Source organism: Fusarium oxysporum, chromosome 6 (assembly GCF_000149955.1).
Source record: "Fusarium oxysporum f. sp. lycopersici 4287 chromosome 6, whole genome shotgun sequence".
NCBI lineage: Eukaryota > Fungi > Ascomycota > Sordariomycetes > Hypocreales > Nectriaceae > Fusarium > Fusarium oxysporum.
Genome location: NC_030991.1, coordinates 199,101 through 221,970, shown reverse-complemented (window position 1 = coordinate 221,970; position 22,870 = coordinate 199,101). Strand labels below are relative to the sequence as shown.

The following is a 22,870-nucleotide window of genomic DNA, read 5'->3' as shown; positions in this document are numbered from 1 at the left end:
TGAGTGGGCCGCTGCACTGAAACCTATAGCAGTAGAAACGAACAAAGAATGGTTTACCTATGTGGTCAGACTTACCCAAAAGACTGACCGACTTCCACGGCAACGAGGTGGATAGCGACAGCATCGTTAGCGACGAGATAGAAATCCAGACGGGGCTCACGCCTGTTGACATTCGCCAAGCGCGACAATTCTCGGATAACCCCTTGACCAAGGCCCTACTTGTGTCCTTTCTGAAGCCCACAAAAAGATTCTGGTCTCTTTTCGGCAGCAGCGCGGCCCAGACGCATTGACAAAACCGACCGACCCAAACAGTGTGAGACGTGCTGGGGCTACCACTTTGCGCGTAACTGTCATAGACAGCTAGTTTGTCGACGCTGTGGTAAGGCTGACCACCTTGTAGACAATTGCATCGCACCAGAACAGTGCATCAACTGCTTAGGCCCTCATCAGGCCAATTTTCGCAAGTGCCCAGCTCGGCCGAAGACAGTGCATGGCGTGCTCCGCCGACTCACCAAAGAGCAACGAGGACATGTCCGGACCGTTGGTGCGGAGACATACCGACAACGACACCAAGAACCACAGTCGGGATCGCATCAGGAAGCCCAGCAGGGCATGACTGAGCGACAAAACGAAGATGTCACATCACAAGAACGACCGAACGCTCGTGCTCCAAGCCCAGCTATATCAGGAGCACCTTCGTGCATCATGGTGGCCACGACCCCTCATGCTGGCTATGAAGCAGAGGAAGAACCCGAACAGCCCAGACCAGGCTCACCGCGAAAGCGCCGAATAGTTCTCATTAATCGCTCGCATGGCCAGGAATAGATATTCTCAAACACGAAAGAAAGACAGGAAGCCGCTCAGGATCTTCCAGGCCAACGTCGGCAAGATCCCTCCGGCCCATGACTGCGCCCTGGCGCTGGTCGACTCGGAACAATATGACGTTCTGCTCTTGCAAGAGCCGTGGACGGCTCACACAGAGACCCGCACTTTAACTAAGACTCACCCTGCATACGACACATTTACGACGGTCGACATGTGGAACAGCAACGACACTCGGCCTAGAGTGATGACATATGTCCGACGAGACCCAAGACTTCTTGCTGACCAGATTCGGCCTTTTCAGACTCGTGATATCCTTTGGCTCACAATCAACGACCTGACGATCGTCAACTTCTATCGTCAGAACGACGAGAGGGACGCCCTAGACACGCTATTTCAATGGTCTGTCCCGGAACGTTGCCTCGTAGCTGGCGATTTCAATGCCAGACATCGTAGCTGGCAAACAGGCCAAACTACGAACCGGGGCCAAGAGATAGCAGGATGGGTGTCTGAGAATGACCTCAGCCTTCTTAACACTTTAGACATCCCAACAAACCCGTACGGCAACACAATCGATCTTGCCTTTACTAACCTACCACTTGCTGAAGCTATCGTCGAGGACCATCTCGCCACCAGCTCTGACCACTTCACGCTCAGCCTGACTCTCCCAGACGCCAGATCGACTCCGGTGCAGCCAGGTAAGATTCGAGTGACGACGGAAGACGAGCTTAAACGATTCGTCGAGATCGTAGAGCTTGGCGCTACAGGAATCCGCCTCACAGATTCGACCCCCGAGGAGCTGGACGAGCTTGCCTCTTCACTTGTGAGTCTACTAACATCAGCAGCAAAAGCGTCTGGGAGGCCCGCGCGGAAAGGCGGACGCCCAGCTCCCTGGTGGACGGAGGAGTGCGCCGACGCCGCGGCTGCTTTTCGAGCCATCAGAAGAAGCTACCCACTCGGCTTCAACCAGGACGTTCAGATCGCCAAAAGAGGCTTTCATCGTGTGGTCCGTCGGGCCAAGAGGCGCTATTGGCGTAACCTCATCGATGGCTTCTCCAGCAGTAGCGATGTTTTCAAAGCTGTCCGGTGGCTAAAGTCCCCAGGAGCCTTCCAGCCGCCACCTCTACAGGTCGATAACGTCGTGTACGAAAGCCAGATGGATAAAGCCAATTCACTCCGACAGGCCACGCTTGAACGAAGAACCGCGGAGGACGACATCGCAAACGCATGGACGCCAGTATTCCCACCTAGATCGATCCCATTTTCACCCGAAATCTCGCTGGACGAGGCGCAGTATGCGACCCTCCACACAGGCAATACTTCTCCAGGATCAGACAACATCACCGTCAACCTTCTCAGAGCTGTGTGGCACGTCATTGGGACACATGTCCGCCGCTTGTTCGAAGGATGCCTCACTATAGGCCACCATCCGAGACCGTTCAAAGAAGCAGAAGTAGTCATGATCACCAAACCCGGACGCCGTGATCTCACGTCGCCTCGGGCCTGGCAACCCGTCTCTCTACTCTCTTGCCTCGGTAAGGGACTAGAACGGCTGATCGCACGCCGTCTAGCCTGGGCAGCTGTTCACTTCAGCGTCCTGCACCCTCAGCAGGCCGGAGCGCTCCCCAAGAGGTCGGCAACAGACTTGGTGGCCGCCCTGATCCACGACATCGAGGAAGCGTTTGCACGCAACAAGGTCGTCACACCAGTCACGATGGACATAAAAGGTGCGTTTGACACCGTCATGCGCAATAGACTCGTCCTGCGACTTCGACAACAAGGCTGGCCTGACCATTTGGCTCGCTGGGCTGGCTCATTTATGGACGGCCGGTCTGCACGTGTCAGATACCAAGACACCGTCACGCCCTCTTCTCCCCTTCAGTGCGGCCTCCCTCAGGGGTCGCCGGTATCGTCAATTCTCTTTCTGCTCTACACCGAGCCAATCTACCGACTAAGTAACCCCCAGGGTCGCTTCGGCTACGCAGACGACACGGCCATCCTGTCCATAGGCGACACAGTCGAGGAAACTTCTATAATGGCGTCTAGCTCCATCGGCGAGATGGTGCGCTGGGGTGCGGCAAATGGCGTCTCTTTCGACCCAAAGAAGACCGAAGTCATGCACTTCTCCCGTAGCAAATTCAGGACTGCCCTGGCAGTACGCCACGGCGATGTCGAGAAACATCCCGAAGCAGCTCTGCGCTGGCTCGGCATCTGGCTGGACAGCAGACTATCTTTCCGGATCCATGTCGAAAAGTGGGCGGCCAAAGCGAAGGCAGTGGCATATCACCTGCGAGGATTGACCAACACAATACACGGCCCTCTACCGAATGCTGTGCGAAGTGCCGTCAGGGCTTGCGTCGAGCCGGTTCTACTTCACGGATCCGAGGCGTGGTACCCGGGTAAGACCAGGCCGCGGTGGACGCAGCCTATGAAAGATCTGCCATCGAGTAATCAGCATCTCCTACAGAGAATGAGCAAGGCCATGAACCAGGCCATGAGAGCCATACTTCCCGTCTGGAAGACGACGCCCACCACCATCCTGCATAGAGAAAGTGGGATACCACCAATTGACCAACTGCTTGATGCAAGGCGGCTTAGATTCTCCGCCCGACTCAAGTCGCTAGACGAGAGCCATCCTCTAGCAAGTCGAACGCATCCACCTCGCCAACATACTTACCACGACCTCATCAAACGAAGATATCAAATGCAGACAGAAAACGGCTTCAGGACACGTCTTCGACGCACATACGAGCTGCTTGCACCCTGCGCGCGGCCGAAGCTCGTCCAGCGGCGCTTCCAACAAGAAGAAACAGTGCCGCTACAGGCAGCATCAAAGGAGAAAACAGCCAGCGCTTTTCTCCGCTGGCTTCAGTCACTCGACCCGCTGACTTTGGTTGTATACTCGGACGGCTCTCTGTCCTCGGAAGGAGCTGCCAGCTATGGCTTCACCATTCATCAGAACAACATTCCCATCTCTGACGGGTCAGGTCGTCTGGGACCTGCCGAGGTCTTCGACGCCGAAGCTACCGGGGCATTAGAGGGCTTAAAAGCCGCCCTAAACCTGCGAGGATCAGCATCACAGAACATCTTCATCTGCCTGGACAACCTGGCAGCCGCCGCGTGCCTAAGAGGCACACCTTCTGACTCCTCTCAAGACGTCTTTCTCGAGTTCCAGGCTCTGGCTACATCACATGGAGCCATCCAGGTCCGTTGGGTACCAGGACACTCCGACATCCCTGGCAACGAACAGGCCGACGAGCTGGCAAAAGCGGCATCATTGCTCCCTGAGCCCGAAGGTGCTAAGCCGACGCTAGCTTACCTACGGAGGATCGTTCGAGTACTGTATTGGCTGAATAGTTAACGATTTCACGGTTTTGCGTTTGGCGTGATATATGGCGTTATCTCGTTTGGGGTTGACCAGGCCTGATCAGAACAGAGAAGGCATTCATAAACCACTGCTCTCTTCGTTCTGCGCTTCCCTGATGGCCCGAACTGGCCCTTTTTGGGATATATGGCACGGAATATGCAATCGAAGTTCAGGACATCAGATGATGCTGATTCTACATCAACAGTTGGGTCAATAGTCATCTGGGACTGTGAGGTGAAATCTGTAGGTTGCTGTAATGAAGTAGCCATTATTAAGAGTAGCAGAGGCACAAAATAATACAGCGTATTATATCTACGCACTTGAGTGATGTTTGAGAGATTCCAATACTATGAACATGGGGAAAATCGGATGTTGTCAGGCGATAACGTGCCATCCGGCCAATCAGAGTGTGCAGCTTATCCTGATATCTATCCTGACATGATCTTACGGACAAATTGTTCAGCTGCCTGCCTGGGAGGAATTTGATGAAGGGTCATGTGCTGAGGATTATATAACTATCCCTTTGAGTGCCACAGCCCTTAGGAAGGTCACCTGCCCCACTTTGCTTAGCCATAAGGTTAGTACGTGCGGGATACCGGAAGATCATAAGATATTGCTAAGTCTGTAAGGTAGCTCTTTGTAGCAATCAAAACTGCTGGGACTTTTACCATCATACAGATTAGTATGCGTGGAAAAGTGCCATTAGTTTCATTTATCTTGATTGGCTCTATACCCCTGTCGTGACCCCGCCTAAGGGCTGTGGCACTCAAAGGGATATAAAAGTCCGGAGACTGCTCTTTTGCTGGTCCTGTAATATATGGCAAACTCGGCAGACCTTCTGATCGGGGAGCCGGGCTTCTGTGATATAGTCTTATTGATCAGACAACCTTTATTTACTGACTTGAGACGTCTCGCGCTTTCGGGCTATGCGCACTGATTAAATGTTGACGTAACCGCACAGACCTCCTTCACAATCATCACCATCAGTGCTAGGATCATCGTGCGGACAAAGTTCAGACCATGGTGGCCAGCCAATCACTACCTTACGTCCTGATCATAGTGCTCGCATGCATGATTCTAGTCCGTGCGAGGATTTTGCTGACCTTCTACAATCCCTGGACCCTGGAGCATTTACTGAACCCCCCCTTCCCCCCCCAAATTGTATGCGCCCAGTGCATCTCAGCCGCTAATCTTTACGATTGCAACATGCTCTGCTCCGCGAGTCGGAAGAGACAGAATGTGGTTCTAGACTCTGAGAGTAGGTAACCCTTAGAGGCTGCAATCTCCTGATTTTATATAAACAGAGCATCATGATATGACCGGGGCACCAACACCCAACAATGAGGCCCGTGATTGAGGCTCTGTATGAATTTGGCCTCATTTTATAATGGCACTAGTAGCCACTGTATCATAGGATTTCAGGCTCGGTTCTAGCCAGCCGTATTCTCAAAGTCTCTGGCAAATGAGCATAAATTTCATCTATCTCCAGTGAGGATTTGTTTAACCCGACCGTCTTCAATTAATATACCAGATTTCACTACAGTTTAGTTCTGAAATTATTCTCCTACTCTGGGCATTGAATAGGCCCTCCTGAACCCTCTACTGTTACAAACTCTATCAGAACTATCTCATCCACTGCCCTGCAATTATGTCCCAGGGAATATACTCCGAAGTACCTACTACCGTTATTAATGACAAGGACCTGACCTATCAAGGCGAGACGCTCAGCGCTTTACACGAAAGAGCCCGGACCGAGGCAATCAGGACGGCTCAAAGTCATAACGCCACCCCCAGATATGTCACTGTAAAAGGTTTGCACCAATCAATACCTTCACGAGAAGGCAAGGCTATTAACCAACTATCGATATGGGCATAGGAGATGCAGCACTCCCGTGCAAAAGCTGCATGGAGTTTTCCTGGTAGCAATTAAAATTGAATTCTATTGATATAAATCGCCTCTGTAATATTGATAATCGTGTAGCGTAGTCTTGCAAGTAAGAAGGGATATTATCAATGGTTCTTACATCAAGGAGAATTACGCCTGTATCTTGACAAGTAGGATATCGTTGACTATCATCTAATGAATAGCGTTAAGCGAAATTGGAATCAGAAACCCATAACTTTTACCTTCAAAATCTTGGTATAGTGTTTTTCATGACATTCTGAGGGCCAACTCTCTTCTTGGCCGCCATCAGAGCCTCATACCCATCCCTAAAAACCTTCTTCAGATCCAGCTCTACATCATCCAAAAAGCCCAGGTAAGCAGACTTAGTAATGCTCTCGGGGTCCTGCTCAAGAAGCTATTGCTTTAAGGCCAAAGCCTACTGGTCTTCCACCTTGGAGGGAGTTTCTTCGGGCGATGCAGCGATGATTTTCAACCAGTAGTGGTCAGAGCAGGGCGAGAATACGGAATTTTGTGAGCGCCTTTGGCCCGATGAAACTGTATCGAGAAGAGAGAGCCAGGAACGGGGATAGTGTTGTTGTACTTGGCCAGGATCTCAACCCTCTTGGGTGTAAGAGTCTTGAAGTTGAGGGTTCGCGCTCGACCGTAAACACCCATAGCCAGCCATTTTCTCGTGCTCGTCACAGTGAGTGGACCATGAGCTTGCCTGGACAATGTTCATGACGCATGTACCCAGAGCTTCAATCTGGCATATCCACTTGCGGCCCTCCTCGTGGTCATCATCTACCCCGAGGCGTGACACAGAGTAATCGTTACCGATGCCGGGTATCGCTACTCCAGTGGGCTGCAGGGACAGACAGTTCGGGAAATCTCCAGCGCTGATGAGTTTGTGGTAACCTTCAGCGAAGGTAGCCCAGGTTGCTTGTTTGTTGCTGGACCCAAACGCAAAGGTACCTTCAAGGACCTGTGAGAAGAGCATAAATTAGCATCATATGGATATAAGTAACTTCAGAGTCCAAGCTTAGACTCACCTCTTTCAACGCGTACACTTTGATGGTCAACTCGGTAATGGCTCCGAAACAACCACCTTTTTCTTGCAATGCGATCAACTCATCGCCAGGTGCATCAACAAGCGCACCTTCTGCGTTGACGAAATTAGCTCTGTGAAGCTGATGAACACCCAATCTATATTTTGGAGGCAAAACGCCATACCCGCCTAGTGTTGCGCAGCCGATATAACCAACTGAAGCAATGGATGCTCTAAATTCGCGGTTGTCCATATTTCTGACAGTACGGTCGATGTTTCTCACGTTGTTGTGGTGAGTTCCTGATGATCCAAAGCTTTTGCCAATTCCCTAGTAATAACCCCTCCTCCAACTTGAGCAGTTTTCATCCCCTCTAAAATATTAGCATATCGAATATCCCGCAGACCAATAGCCCAAGCGCCGCTGACCTGGGTGCGGCCAGTACAGTTATGACGACCAGTGCACGCAACAAAGTCAACGTTGAGAGATACGCAGAAACGCACCAGTTCCTGGACATGAGAAGCATCCTGGTGTCAAGCGACGATGCTGGGACAGCCGGACGTCTTGATGTAGCATTTTGTAATGTCGGACGAATCTGTGTCCCCGGGCTAGGTGACTTTGATCTCTGGATGGTCGCTGAGGAAGTCTTGGAAGGACTTTAGTGGGAAGTCACTTTGATGTTACTCAACATGATAAATTATATTTTACTTAGTTGTCGGAGAAAGACTGTGAAGGATGGGCTCCCAGGAAGTGGTCTCCAACGCTCACTTAGACATGGTTAAAACCCGCAGGAATTTTACTGGCATCTTTTCCCCCCCGATGCAGAACTCGGGTTGCCAAGACTCAAAGGCTCTCCACCAACTTGAGTCGGTTAGGTTGGTCTGATATGAATTGAGGTATCAGGCAATATCAGGCAATATGTAGTCAAGTCCGATGTCATATAAATGAACCATGAGGTATCATGTTGCCAGGAACATACCATCCCTTCAAGATGACGTCAGTCTTTAAAATACATTCAAGGCCGACCTTCCATTGAAAGCAAAGATTTGAACCAAGCTATAAGAAGTGACGGAGATAATACTAAAAGGGGAACTCATGATATAATTAAAATGCATTAATTGGTCATCCCCACCAACGTCGTCAACCCAAGCCAAATTATGAGTCTTCGACCAGGACTTTATGTAAGCAATTGCTTCGATTATATCAATCCCTACCCTGTTCCTGCGATCTTGGAGGGTTATTTTTGTATAGGAGAAGAGACGTTCTAGCTCATCAGATATCGCAGGAAGTAACAAAAGATCGAGCGCCATTTTGGAAAGGTTTGGATATCTAAAGCGTTTGTTGTGTACCCTTAGGCCAACACCTTCGTACATCTTTGACTTTGATTCTTGGGGCTGATATATAGTCCAAATACTCGTCAAATAGGGTAGGAAGCTCGGGATCCTCATGTTCGTCCTCCCATGCAAGAAACGAGTTCTCCACTAGTGTCTTTTCAACCAAGGACTGGGCTGATGATTCCGCTGACTTGGCGACTGGTGCGTAACGAGACTTCCAGAGATCTTCTACGGCAGACCTATTGCTCTCAATCCACTCAGGACTTCCCTCCCAAGCGGTGTCAAAGTAGTGTCACTTTCGATAAGGGCTAAGGACGGTAGCTACAACATAAGCAGACGACCGCTCTGTAGGAGTGCAATATGCGTCGAGTTTCGCCCTTCCAGCATCAATACAAAGCGCCATAAAAGCGTCATCTACGTACTCGGTCAGTGCAGCCTCAAATTTGCTAAACAGGAAGTCCATTATGGGTAGTGTTCGATCGATTGCATGCGCGTGACCTTCTGCAGCCGTGGTGGCATCGGTGAATGATTTGAGGAAGTTGCAAATCTTTTCAGCTCAGCCCACTCTTGTTCGGAAATTAGAGACTATTAGAGTTGTCCTCTCAATTGGATATATAGCATACGCGAATCAAGCTCAAGGTCCTTCTCCTTTGAGCAATAGTAATCAATTTGATCTGCTAGCTCAATGGCTCTGTTAATCATGGAAGAGGTACCTTCCTCTTCAGTGGCCAATCGCCCATCATAGCATGTAAATCGGTATGAAAGATGCCTGAATACTTCACATTGACCAGTACCTCATCAGGGCCTGGCATATGCACGGGGACTTTCTTATGAACTACCACTGTTAATTGATATTAGTGTCTAGCGTACCAAGTTTGAGATAGACAAGGAGACACACACGGCCGCCGGGCTTTTCGAGTACTTGCGCCCATTGCTCCTTTGGGATTTCAATAACAGGCATGGTTAGTAGTATATTCGGGAATACAAATCAGCAGAGGTGAGCCGGCTTAGCATCCATAAGCTAATACGCGTCAGGAAGTCGAGATAACTTACTACTTTTAATAGTAGCTTTGACATATAATAGGAACCACGGAACTCACCGATATATTCCACAAAACTGTGCTAGATTAAGTGAATACGCAAGGTATCATATGATTGATAGCTAGCCATAAAGTTAAAAATACAGCCATATGACTTCGACCATGTGATACAAACTCTGCTTGCTGGATTGAAGTTGAGCCACGAAAGCATGTACTGCTAGCACAGGTGCCAGTTCATGAGGTCGTAATTACTCGGTGTAGATGAACCACCACGCCGTATGCTTTTCACCTGTTTGTTCTGATATGTGTATGCTCTGATGGAATGAACTGAGATACGCATAAGGGACAGGTATAATGTTGCCCCAGGTACCATGGAGTGATGCAACCTGAATGGAATGTATGCCCGCAGGGTAACCGACGGACGGTATCACTATCTGTCATAGTTTCTAAGCATATCGCGCTGTATAACAAAAACAGTTAATTTAAGAATGAATCTGTCTAATGATTTGAATAGCTTACCAGATTACAAGCGCGTCGGGCCAGGCCCAATGTTCTCCTGGGCCCTCGATTTCCATCTCTGATGTTACTTGCTTATACGTCCGCGGTGGAGCTATTAAGTCCAGCCGCTGCAAGTTGCTAATCTCGGAGTTCATGCTCCTTGCTGGTGGGTCGCCCACGGAATCTCTTTGGACCGGAATCTGATTCTGTCTGGTGTTCCTACTCTTGAGTCTTTCCCATACTTAGCTCGTGAAATAGAGGCGTTGATACTTGCTGACTAGGGATGGCATACTCATAACTTATTAGAAAGGCATAAAAGATGTAAAAACATGTAAAAAACATAATTATGGGCAGTAATTGGATCAATTCCTTTGATTGGATGCATTCGGGACTGATCTTTGGGACTTGGGACATATTTGCTATAGTCATGATTGTTGTCGCGTTCTTAACATCACCTGCGCCAGCTTGCTGAAAAGTGTGACGCACCAGAAGGCTGGATATATGGTTAGGTGAAGCTTGGAGCGAGGACCGGCATCAGGCGCATCTAGTATGATCTGTCGGTTGATAAAACAGCCTGGGGTGACTGGCGCGGCATCGGCTTTGGCCGGGTGTAACATGATTACGAAAATTTATGCCGACACCTTCAGAATGACTCCTCTCACCTTACGCGACACTGTCTGCAATACAGTTCAGATCGGAACAACCTGCGTCGCGAGATGAGGTCCTCAACGATGATCATCGCGTCTTTTGTAACAGAAGGCGCTGATTTTGTAATTGAGGACTTCTTGAGCCAGCCTATATATGTGATCTCCGGGGCGGGAATGAAAGATTGATTATACTGAAAGATTCCACCCCGATGGTCAACTCCGAGCCCATCTGCCTTGAGCTGGTGGCACGCCACTGGCCGGGACACGCACTGTGGCGCCGTTTCGAACTCTATGTTTCCAGTCCTGTGCAAACTGTGTGGGTGCTATTGTGTCTGTTGTATTGGCCCTCTTGATTCTTAGGTCACTGTTTCTAATCTGGTTAGGGTATAACTCTAAATATATCATGAAAGCCTGTCCCTATCATATATTTATCACATAACCTGGACTACTAGCTACTGTTTTTGGCGACAGGGCGACCGGCGACAGTGGCCTCCCATAGAATTGCGCAAAGAATGTTTGACCGCTACCAGGCGTTGATGGCGATAACCTTCCAAGTCCCTGGACTTTACGCTTTAAAAGAATTCCCTTTATGGTGAAGAAAGAGGCATCCACATTGTAAGGTTGCATGCCACCCATAATGACATTTGGTACTTTCATCACGGTAATCTCCAGCTTATGCTGGAGTCTTATCAACTTAACTATCGTCATCTTAAATGTACGCCAATATCTATTCACATAGCCATAGACTACTCGAGACCAATGCATACCCATGGCTATCGATTAAAGCTTGCAACTCCATGCTAGTCATATTCGCACCTTTTTATGATGTTTGAAGGTAGATCTAGTCTTGCATTTATGGTACCCCTATCGGCTTATACTCCGATATGCATATAAAGAGCGGCTATGGTTGCGTTGGGCCTTACATTCTTTATTCCACATATCAATGCTGTAGGAACATTGGTAAAACCTCTGTAAGCCTAAGCTACTTCTGCATCCTGGCCTATCATAAGTTTCTTGTTTTAATCCCGTGAAATATCTTGTCGGAATTTTAATGTCCCGATCTAGAGCTTTTTGGATAACCCCATCGCCATTATAATCGCTCTAGTTTAGAGTTTCGGCCACTCCGACTACGTCTGCTATTAACGTAATGTAATAAATCATTTTCCGAGCACTCTAGCCAGAATCTTATCTCTTTGACCGGCACAAGACTGCAACGAGGTCAAGACAGGGGTCTAGAGCCAATCAAAATTAGCGTAACTCAAGGTACATCCCCACACACCTAATTTTGCGTGTGATAGAAGTACCAGCAGCTTGCTGTGTTACAAATGGCTATCTCACATACTTTGCAGCCGTACCGGGTCTGTGACCGCCGCTGATTTCCTGATATTGGCTGTAGATAACCTCCTTTTTTGCTTCTTTTTTTGAAGGGTCAAGGCTGCCCTTGCCGGAAGCCTTTGCAAGCTAGGCAGTCGGAATTTTTGCCTCTACGGATATGATTGATATCTCTTTGTAGGTGAATTTGCCGTGCTTCAAGATTCTCGCTGTCTTCTTCCTTCCCTGTACGGCATCTCTTCCTTATGCCGCTATCGGTGCCGTACTTGTTGAAAATGGCGTTATAAATAGGCTCTTTCCAGTCTTGAAGCGTGCTATAGGGCTTCCAATGCGGCTGCCGGGTCTTCTTCTGCAAAATGAAGCTATTCGCAAGTGCAACGTCAAGGAGGAAAGACCAAAGCAACGCCTGCCAAGGACCGCGCCGGAAACGATGCTGATATGAGGTATAGGATCTTATCTGATCGCCGCGATCTACGTGATTCATTTCATCGTTATACTGAGCGGCAACAGAAGGAATAGGGATTATCCTAGCCTGATCTCCATTGAAGACCTCCTTTAGGCGTTGTGCCTCTGCCTTTGTGCCTCTTTCGGCGGGCAACTTCCTCTCTTTTGGTGTGCGGTTAAGAGGGGTTATGCCGTGCATAGTTGAAAGGAAGAGCACCACAGAGCTATCTTTCCAGGCGATTTGAAAGACCTAGAGGGAAGGAAAAGAGACAGGTTAGTAAGGGAAATACAGGTAAATTTGTCCATACCTGTTTATCCTTCGTCGGGATCAAATATACCCTATTAAGTAACAGCTGCTTGCCGTTAGGAAGCTTCCCGGTCTCCTTTATCTGCTTTATCTCGGTGGTGATACCGCAATTAGGGCGTGCTGTGCCTGTAGCCCCGTATCCAAGCTGCCGAAGTAGGCGGAATAGCTGCGGCGATGAGAAGAGGTTATCCGTGAAGACGTGATGCGTCTGCGTTATCAGCCTTTTCAATAGGTTAACCACGACGCTCTGTGTATTGCTAAGAGGGATCTCGGTCCGTATCTTTCCCTTCTTGCCGTACGGCGTTGGTGCCTCTAGCTTGACCGTTACAGCCGTAACTGGTGATGCCTTCACATGCCAAAGCCACTGCAGAAAGTAGCCCTGTTGCGCAATAACCCAGATTTTGAACCCCACTGGCGTGGGCTTTCCCTTGACGAGCGTTGTCTCTTTTGATCTGCCCGTAAACGGCACCATGCACTCATCTACAGTCAGATTAGTCCCTGGAAGATAGAGCTCGATAGACACCCTTTGTATATGCTCAGACCACTCTTCAGCCGCTTGGAAGGTCTTTGGAAGATCCCTCTCATCGCTTAAATCGAGATTGGTGTGATCAAAAGTGCGGAAATACCGTGTGATCAGCTGGAACCTCCGTAACGGCATGAACTTGATGATCGAGTGAAGAGGGCGCTGATCTCCTAGCCTAGGGGCCTCCCAATGGCCCTTGAGGGATATTTCCCTATGGATTCCTAGGTAAATAAGGACCCCAAGCCATACATAAGCCGTTGCGGTGGAGATGCCTTCCCAAGCGTGCAACCGCGAATGGTCGGAAAGGTGGGTATTCCAGCTATCTTTGATGCCATTATCAGCGCAAAAAAAAGCCCAGTCTTCGGTGTATTCGACCCATGACTGTACAAGGGAAATAGGCACGAAAAGCTGGAATAATTCAAGTGGTTGCTGGGGCAGAGGGTTGATCTGAAAATCACGATATTCTAGGTTAAAAGGTTCAAAATCATCACCGCGGCCCGCTTCGGGCGGAATGTTAGGTGCGCCGGTGGGGTCATTAGCAGCTACCGTAAAAGGCGGGCTATCAAAGCTATGATCATCTAGTATATGTATCTCTTGGGAGCTTATCGTTTTAATTGAGACTTGTTAAGGTCAATTTGTATGAGGATTTTGATGATTTTGGTGGTGTTGAAAGAAGAAGCTGTCTGAGGGGGAACTTTATGTAACCCTAAAAAAGCGGGGTAAGTTACCTTTTGCAGTCTTGTGCCGGTCAAAGAGATAATAACCTTGAGTAAATGCGAGTTTAGGCACCATGAAAATGTTAGTCGTACAAGGCTATGGTAAGCATCTGCCAGTAACCGGCAGCTCAAGACTTTTGAGAACAGGTAAGTCCTTGATCTGATGCCAGCAGGATGAGATTTACTGATCCTGCTTCGCTTTAACCTAGGCACTGCAGCTATCGACACGATTTATCAAGCTCTAAGATCGCATAGGTACCAGAGTTCATAGCAACAGCCCTTCCAGTTAACGATTTTTACATTAGTCAACCACCGGGATCATCGTTGGCGTCGTGCTATTCGCTGTACTCCCCCGCCTCAAAATTATCATACCCACAGTTGCAGCAATGCGACTTTACAGCTGATTTCTTACTGATCTGACCTCTAGGTTATATGCAGAGGAAACATTAGCGCGAGAGTTTATGCTTTTCGGACTAACTTTGTAGGATGATCTGACCCCACCACCCCCTCCCAATGATACGTTAATGAGGCAGAATATGATTGTAGTCAATTGTCGAATAAATAGTCAGAGTTGGCGATTTCTTAGTGAAAATCCTACAGTATTCCATACTGACTCAATCATCAAATACAACCGTACAAACAAGCCGTGGTTAGTCTATCTCGAGCGGGGGAGGGACAAGGCAGAGTATGGTGGATGGCCGTTTAGTCTGCGGTTCTAGCAGCCACCTTGTCACGCTACTTTCCGCGGTACAGTTTATCGAATCGAATCGGCACGTGCTATGAGAGAAAATGAGGGGAAGAAAGGGCTCAAGGAAGAAGATGGTTTGGCTTCGAGTGGCGGAGAAATTTCACGCTACGTGCGAGAAGAAACGTCGCCAACAACGACCGCCAGCTGCCAAATGTCTAGTGCAAGTGAACATCTTTTGGATTAAGTTCAATTTTAAACAACCACGTGGCAGACATGACATATTCCTCCTTGCTTGTGGATGGACCCCTCCGGATATCGGAAGGTTGGCGGCTTACCTGTCGACCGTTCTCGACAATCGGAAGCACAAGGTTTTGTTACGTGTGATGAGCAAAAGTGACCAAGCCATATGGATCGATGTAATGGAGTCTAGACCTCATGGATCACTCAGACACAGAGATTGGACAAAGAACGAATTCGTATCATAAGTTACCAACAATTGGAAGACACCAGCCAATTAAGCAATTACCGGATAGCATGTAGTTCATATGGCCTGATCTGTGTAAAGGTTTCCGTCATACAGGAGCAAATCTTAGTAACTTCAAACACAAAAGATGCAGCTACTCTCATAATATGGAAGATCATATGATAAGAAGATCATATGATAAATCTAGACGCTCTGAAAACAATGTCAAGTTAAAATAGCAATGCGTTAACTGAAAAATGAAAATTTGAATGAAAAATAAAAATGAAAATTCTTTTCGTAGGTTGCATGGCGTGATGCATCTTGTAAACGGATTGGGAGGGCCTTCCGACTATATATTCTACCTCGTATGGCTGGTTTATAGACAAGAGCATTAACCTATTTGCACATAAACATATGTAATAAAATATTCCCACCTATGGTATCACATACTTCATATAATACGTCTATGAATTTAATTTGCATCCCTTCGTCTGCCTCAAACCATCTCTCTGTATTCTGTTATATGCCCTTATATAGCCTTAGTATAATTGCCATACCTGGCTCGCCTCATCACCAAGGCTACAACAAAAGTCGATATGATATATCGATGATACCACCCACGAACCAGAACTCATACCGCTATGTTACAATCACCAAAATTGACGATAGCGATCTGAAATACCAAGGAACATCATTAAGCACCTGGTATGAACAAAGTCGGCGGGAAGCAGTGCGACAATCGTCGAGCACCCATCAACATCATAACCGACATGGCAGTCGTACTTCATACCAAACTAGTTAAGAAAAAGCGGCTTAAGCGAGCGATTTTGGCCCGTAATTCATGATGCCTGAGAGTGCTCTGTGGGAGAGGAACTCACAACGGACCAAAGCGATAACAAAGGCGATGGGTTTTCGAATACGTGGATCAGAAGAATGCAATGTTATAGATTAGGACAATCAAATTCGAAAAAGACATTTCACGGTGTTAAAACAATGAACTTGGCTTAGGCCAGAATGCAGGGATAGCTCAGACCTGCAAAGGATCTATTGACGTCTTTACACTGATATACGGAATGCAGGATGTAAAACGCAACGCAACCGTTGCGGCTTTTGATTTGTGAATCGGCGTACAGGTTATATGGGTACCATGTATGCAAGACAAGATGCATCCTCAACCGAATTTGAATCAGCGACTTAAGCATCAAGAGGGCCAGCATTCAGACATGATAGCACATAGGTAGTTTGTAGAGGATTGGAAAAAAGAAATGTTGTTTATATTGGGCAGGGGTGCTTAGTAAAAATATATCTTTATTAAACTTGTTGTTAAGTCTTGAGGTAATAGTTCTGCACCGGTTTATATCTCCAGGTAATTTAATCTAGGACTTTTGAACTCTAATTGTAGGACTTTCAGTTTAATAGTCGGAATCCTGAAAGAAAAGGGATCGGATTTTCCAATAAAAATGAAGTTAGAAACGGCATACAGTGCGCATCCCGACCTGTGGTGTCTTAGTGCACGTCATGCCACCAGCTCAAGGCAACTGGACAACTCGGAGTCCATCGGGGATGGAATTTTGCAGGATAATCAATCTTTCATACCCGCCCCGGAGATCACGTACATAGGCTGGCTTACGAAGTCCTCGCTTACAAAATCGGCGTCTTCTGTTCCGGAAGACGCAAAGATCGTCGACGGGGGCTTCATCTGGCAACGCGGGGTATTCCAAAATGAACTGTATGACAGACTGTGTTGCCCAAGATAAGAGGAGTCATTCTGAAGGTGTAGGCATAAACTTTTGTGATCATGTTACACCCGGCCAAAAGCTGATGCCGCGCCAAAATCACCCCAGGTTGTTACACCAAATACCAGATCACAACAACTGCGCCTGATGCTGGTACTCGCTCCAAGTTCCATATCGCCATAAATCTAGTCTTCTGGCGCCTAGATCTTCGCAAGGCTGGAGCAGGTGATATTGAGAAAGCGGCAACAATCATGGCGACAGCAAATATATCTCAAGTCCCAAGGGTCAGGCCCGGATCTATCCAGTCGGAGGAATCGATCCAATTACTCCTCGTAATTATGTTTTTTATAGCCCTTTTTATCTTTTATGCCCTTCTTATCCTACACGGGTACCTGGTCTCATATTAGTATAGACGCTCTATTGCACAAGCTAACTATGAAAAAGACTTGAATTGAGCGATATCAGACAGAACCAGAACCGGGTCCGAGAGGATTCTGAGAGCGACGTTTCAGTTAGGAGCATGAGATCCGAGATTAGTGATGTAGAACGGCTAGACCCAATAGCTCCGCCGCGGGCATATAAGCAAGTAATAACAGAGATAGAGATAGCTGACTCAGAGGAGCATCCTTCTTGTCCCCGTGGGAATAGTATTTGGTAAGCAGTGTAGCTCAAGAGATAATTCTATTCTGAAACTGACCATTCTTGTTATATAGTGTTATATGCTTGGAAGCGATGGCGGATAGTGATATTGCCCGTCGGTTGTCATGCGGACATGTATTTCATTCGGGTTGCATTATCCATTGGTACCTGAGACAACATTATACCTGTCCCTTGTGCGTATCACGCTACATACCAACGGAGCATGCTGATATCAGAACGGACAGCTAAAAAGCGCATCATGTCGCAACTTTCGTGTCGAGATGAATCTTACATCAGGCATTACACTGAGTCCGTCAGGCTCAGGTCGGGTTGAGGAAATAGACTTTATATTTTATAGCGGTAGTTATATTGCTAATCTTAGCTTTGTGGCTAGCTATATCTTATATCATACCTTGCAGCCTTTCCTATTATTTATAGTTTTACGGATATGTCAGTGAGTTCCATAGGACTTATTATGTCTCTAGACTATTATTCAATGTAATGAGTCGCCCCGAATTCTCTTCATATATTAGAGTATAGTTACTTCTACATAAAATGCTTTATATGCTTTTTCGAATTCCAACGGAGTTATAGATATAGTTACTCAAAAAGCCTTACTGGTGCGGAAACTTTCTTTCTGCCTTTTCTAACTTAATACGGTAGTTACTGGTATCTACTAATAGTAATAGTTTAACTATTAGAAGTTACTATATATACGTTAGGCTTTAGGAAGGCTGCTAATATCTAAATACTGAACTATTTACCAATTCATATTTCTTTTTCATCAGGCGTAGATACTTGGTTTATTGACGGCGCAGACTTTCTTATTGGTAGCCTGCCACTGCAGCGTCTTAGTTTTACCATTTTACTCTGCATTTAGTATAGTAAAATAAGACATAATGATGATAAGGCTGCTGGAGTGATTATGTTGAAATAGAGCATTGATTATGCGAGACGAAAATAAAGCCGAATCGGACCATACACTTGGCTTATCTGGCTATCTTACCTTTGTCGGTTCCCTAGTCGGGAGTCAACAGCAAGGTGATTTTGGGCTCCGACGTGACTTAAATAATTCCGCATATAATCTTCCATATTACCTTTGATCGCAGCTCTTAATCATATATTTTGACATATGAGGAGAGGGTTTAAGAATCATCTTTGCCCAATAATAGATATGACGGAAGGTAATTAATTGACCTCAAGATTGCATAATATTTAGTCTCTAGAGCTTCTAAAAACAAGCAAATCACTGACTCGTTGTCGTTGTAGCATTGGATTAGTTCTTGAACCCCGATGAAGCTGCAATTTCCCAGTTCACCTGGAAGGGTAACACAGCAGCTGTCACGGAGCTCATGGCTGCTACCAGACAAGCAACCACAGCCGCGGGGTTCAAGGCAAGAGAATAACTTGGGAAACCGCTCGACGGGCTAGCTAGACCAACTTCATACTGGGCAAAAACTTTCGCATTGCGATGTCAAAAGTTATTAAACTTCAACACGTCATCTTTTTATAATATGGCTTGGTTCTACACTTTAGCTAGGGTATAATTCCAGTTTTACCGTCATATATCCGATTTTATAAAGCCCCCAGTATGATAGTATTCCCATTCTTTGGGCCTGCTGCTGCTACGAAATTCTTTCGACTTCGACGACAATACTTGTGCCCGAAGCTGTTCAAAACAGTTGATATCTGGGCTATGTACATTGATTTGACATAGGGTAGTGTAACAGGTGGCACCTGTGATGATGGCTGACAGCATAATGCTTCCGGATCATAACCAATGAGCTTTGTGAGACAGCTTCTTTGTCCGTCTAGGTTTGTTAAATGAGTATCCGAGAATTCCAGCCCCTCAAATGGAGAGTAATATGCCCGACGAAGCATAATATGCTGCTACATCCTTGCTTGATGCTATGGATTATGACTGCATAATGACGTAGTAAAGCTGCCATTTCATCATTATTCGGTACCGCATCGTCACGTTAGCATAATTAACGTTATTAGTTGTCAGCTGCTTTAGTGTCTCCCTTCCCGGCGCGGAGATTTTACATAGAAGTTATCTGCGTGGCCTACTTTAAGCGACCTGGACTATTAGATTTGCCTTAACAAAGCACGCCGCTAGAGAAATTGGCAGCTTCTACAATGAGTCGACACGTTCTGATCGTCGGTGGCCATGGGAGGATTGCTCAGATCCTTACGCAGCAACTACTTAAGAAGTCGTGGACCGTCACTAGTCTCATTCGGAGACAGGATCAAGTCTCCGAGATCAACAGCCTAGCCACTGCTGACCAGGGAGATTTAAACGTGCTGGTCCGTAATTTGGAACATGTCCACGATACTTCCCAAGCAAGATCGATCCTCCATGAAGTCAAACCAGATACCGTTGTTTGGTGCGCTGGAGCAGGTGGGGAGGCAAGGCCTGACCAAGTAAGAAATATATCAACTCAATCGAATATAACGCCTAATAAACCTCGCTAGACGTTTGCCATCGACCGCGATGCTGCTATTAACTTTATTAAAGCTGCAGTCCAGACACCGACTGTTAAAAAATTACTTGTTATTTCGTATATTAACTGTCGTCGAGAGCGACCTAGTTGGTGGGATGAGGAATCCTGGATATACGCGCAAGAGATGCAGAGAGGCGGTCTCTTGAGCTACTGTCAAGCTAAATTAGCAGCAGATGAGATACTTCTTCAGGAGGCGTCCACCCGAGCTGACTTCTCGGGGATAAGTCTTCGCCTGGGCATACTGTCGGACGAACCCGCAGGGTTGATCGAGCTTGGAAAAACTACAACGTCGAGGGGTAGTGTTAGCCGGGCATCTGTAGCTGAAGTTATTGTGTTGCTGCTTGAGCATGAGACGGTGCAGACAGCCTGGCTGGATATGCTTGATGGCGCTGAAGATATTGAAACTGCTGTCGAACGTGTAGTCAATGACCGAGAGAATGCGGCTGAGGAAGGAAGACGACCGCAGACCTAGATGGCTGCAACTCGAATCTTGGGTATATGGATGGCACTCAGAGTTTGAGACACGTTATGATAATGAGTATAATCATCAGAATGATAAATATGAAGATGTGGCTATATATTCGCGAATAGTTTACACTTGTGAACACGGTCGCAAACTCTGCTATTATCCTAGCTGATATCGATGGCTTTAATGAGACTGGCTCAGGCCATCAAAGTGCTAACGATCCTGGTCTACATAATTAGATGCGATCTAACCCGAATCAGTGGTGTGTTGTCGGATCAATGCCGATTTATCAATGCCGGGAGAAATGTAAATAGGCTGAGATTTCGTGAGTTCCCTTTATAAGCTACACAAATTGTCTCCATAACATAATAACAGCTATGGCGCATACTTCTGATTATTTAGACAATATCGCTCTCTGTCCCTTAGTGGGACCTAAAATGCCTTGAAACCTGGTGCAAGCGGCTGCCTGAAGTTAAATAGCAGGTGAGAATAATAGTTAGCATGTTAATATTTTAGCCTTTTCTTTTTTTCCACCCTGTCTTTGGAACCCTGGTTGACTGCACACGCAAAAGCTGGTTATAGCTACCCTTTATTAACCCAGCAGAGATATCTCTTTATAACATCAACTTGAAAGTTGGTACCGGAATTATTATCCCAGTATTCTTGTCCGTTAACAGCATAGCGTATACAAAGGAATAAAGGCTGTGCCTCAAAGTCAACGGTATCAGCCAGCATTATAGAGAAGACAAATCGATCATATCCAGGTATTTCGCCAGGATTAGTCTTATAATCGTATTTAGCTGTAGTTTCCCAAATAGTGTTCCAGAAATCCAATGTAAAACGGCAGACGACTGACTTTTCGAAAGCCAGGTTGGCCACTATAACGGAACCTAGTATAGCCATTTGATCATTGGAAAGAGATACCCTCTCAAGCCTGACGGGCATGGTTTCACGAGCGGTAGTATCATGAGGGAATTCAGGGGTAATCAACTCCCATTCATAGGGCAATGCCCTTTTTTTCAGGCTCTTATATGGAGGTGGGAATAAATCGGTTTCATCACAGTCAGTGACAGGTGATGTATCTTTCTTCACGTCGAAGGGACGGTCCATCTCATGAAAATAGAGAATATTCTCCAGGGCTGCGTCGAAGTGAACCGATTTGTAAAGCGGGAGTGTGCCTAAAGACCGATGATGACGCAGAGCTGGTCGGATCTGTTCATTCGACTTTCTGTGGACGTTGTCGGCATACGTCCCGAGCACCTCATATTTTCCAGTATATGTTCTCAGCTCTCTTGGCGGGTTGTCATCATATCTGAAAACGCCAGCATGAGGGTTAGCTGCCTGGCGGAGAGGAGGAGACTCTACGCTCTTTCTCTCGTCTATGCGAACCGTGTTACTGAGAAGGCCTTTGCTGAAGCTAGAACGGATATTTTGGCATCCGTCATCCAGATTCTGGTCGTGATTGTGATTCTGTGGCGATGTCCTGTATCGCAAGACACGATTGGTGACGTCTATAATATCTTGTAGAGTTCTTGGATACTTCTCACAGATCTTTGGAATATGTCCGTTATTGTTGCCAGGCAAAGTCAAATCACGACGAGAGAGAGTCGATATTCCGTCCACGTCCCAATCCGGAGTTAGAGTGGGGGATTGCAGGCGGGGGATCGACGAGATAGCGGCCGCCATGGCTGGGTCCTCGGCTGGACCCCGTGGAGTCAAAGGGAACCACTGATATATTACTAACGGCTGAGATTATCGCATATGACTTTTGGTGGCCCTGGGCTGCGTGCCTATGCAGGCCGAGATAATCAGAGACTCATGAAGCTGGGATTCGATATGACTGATATGCAAAGGCACGTCCGAAACAGCCCACCGGATATTGGACTTTGACAGTTGACCAATGTCCTGCGAACGAGGGATCTTCGTTAATGGCGGAAATAGGTAACATAGACAATAGCGACTCGAAACTGCGTATGAAGGGACGAGAGGGGAGAGAATTGCATACACGATATTCAATGGGGAGATATGAGGCCCGAGGTTGGCATTAGAGAGGATCCTGGTACAGGTAGAAATTCATCATTTATAGCCAAGGTTATGAATGGCAGGTTTTAGCGCAACCTATAGCTTTGCCAGGGAGAACTATTTAAGCGTACTAGAATGCCCATGTAGAAAGAACCTTCAAGATTGAAAAATTGCCTCTGGAGATGACCATGAAATATTGGCGAATGCGTGGCTGTTTCCGAGTGTAGTATGGTTACCAAAGATAAAGAGATGGAGGGTCACCATCCATTAAACCTAGAATCATGTTATATATTATTGCCCTTTATGTTAGATCATTGAATCTGCATCAAAGTTTGAAACCGCAATAATTTGTCTCGACTCATTGCAAACCTATAAGGACTATGAATTCAGAGGA

At 47.0% G+C, this 22,870-nt stretch overlaps 6 protein-coding genes across 6 annotated transcripts; 1 reads left to right on the top strand and 5 right to left on the bottom strand.

The window, feature by feature from the left end:
* Positions 1 to 6,563: 6,563 nt before the first annotated feature.
* On the bottom strand, positions 6,564 to 7,372 carry FOXG_06981 (uncharacterized protein; the record flags this gene model as incomplete). Its single annotated transcript, XM_018385618.1, has 3 exons — positions 6,564 to 6,693; positions 6,746 to 7,056; positions 7,124 to 7,372. The coding sequence occupies 3 exons, from the start codon at positions 7,370 to 7,372 to the stop codon at positions 6,564 to 6,566; spliced, it is 690 nt and encodes a 229-aa protein (XP_018244218.1).
* Positions 7,373 to 8,446: 1,074 nt separating this feature from the next.
* FOXG_19592 (uncharacterized protein) lies at positions 8,447 to 9,412 on the bottom strand (the record flags this gene model as incomplete). The annotated part of the gene is made up of 4 exons (XM_018399836.1): positions 8,447 to 8,719; positions 8,777 to 8,998; positions 9,165 to 9,292; positions 9,352 to 9,412. The coding sequence occupies 4 exons, from the start codon at positions 9,410 to 9,412 to the stop codon at positions 8,447 to 8,449; spliced, it is 684 nt and encodes a 227-aa protein (XP_018244217.1).
* Positions 9,413 to 11,849: 2,437 nt separating this feature from the next.
* On the bottom strand, positions 11,850 to 15,052 carry FOXG_19591 (uncharacterized protein; the record flags this gene model as incomplete). Its single annotated transcript, XM_018399835.1, has 3 exons — positions 11,850 to 12,662; positions 12,721 to 13,810; positions 14,982 to 15,052. 3 exons carry the CDS (start codon positions 15,050 to 15,052, stop codon positions 12,066 to 12,068), a joined length of 1,758 nt encoding a protein of 585 aa, XP_018244216.1. The 3' UTR covers positions 11,850 to 12,065.
* A 1,639-nt stretch (positions 15,053 to 16,691) lies between these two features.
* FOXG_19590 (uncharacterized protein) lies at positions 16,692 to 16,808 on the bottom strand (the record flags this gene model as incomplete). The annotated part of the gene is made up of 1 exon (XM_018399834.1): positions 16,692 to 16,808. The coding sequence occupies one exon, from the start codon at positions 16,806 to 16,808 to the stop codon at positions 16,692 to 16,694; it is 117 nt and encodes a 38-aa protein (XP_018244215.1).
* Positions 16,809 to 19,623: 2,815 nt separating this feature from the next.
* FOXG_06980 (uncharacterized protein) lies at positions 19,624 to 20,460 on the top strand (the record flags this gene model as incomplete). Its single annotated transcript, XM_018385617.1, has 2 exons — positions 19,624 to 19,908; positions 19,960 to 20,460. The coding sequence occupies 2 exons, from the start codon at positions 19,624 to 19,626 to the stop codon at positions 20,458 to 20,460; spliced, it is 786 nt and encodes a 261-aa protein (XP_018244214.1).
* A 576-nt stretch (positions 20,461 to 21,036) lies between these two features.
* On the bottom strand, positions 21,037 to 22,140 carry FOXG_19589 (uncharacterized protein; the record flags this gene model as incomplete). The annotated part of the gene is made up of 1 exon (XM_018399833.1): positions 21,037 to 22,140. One exon carries the CDS (start codon positions 22,138 to 22,140, stop codon positions 21,037 to 21,039), a length of 1,104 nt encoding a protein of 367 aa, XP_018244213.1.
* Between the last annotated feature and the right edge of the window lie 730 nt (positions 22,141 to 22,870).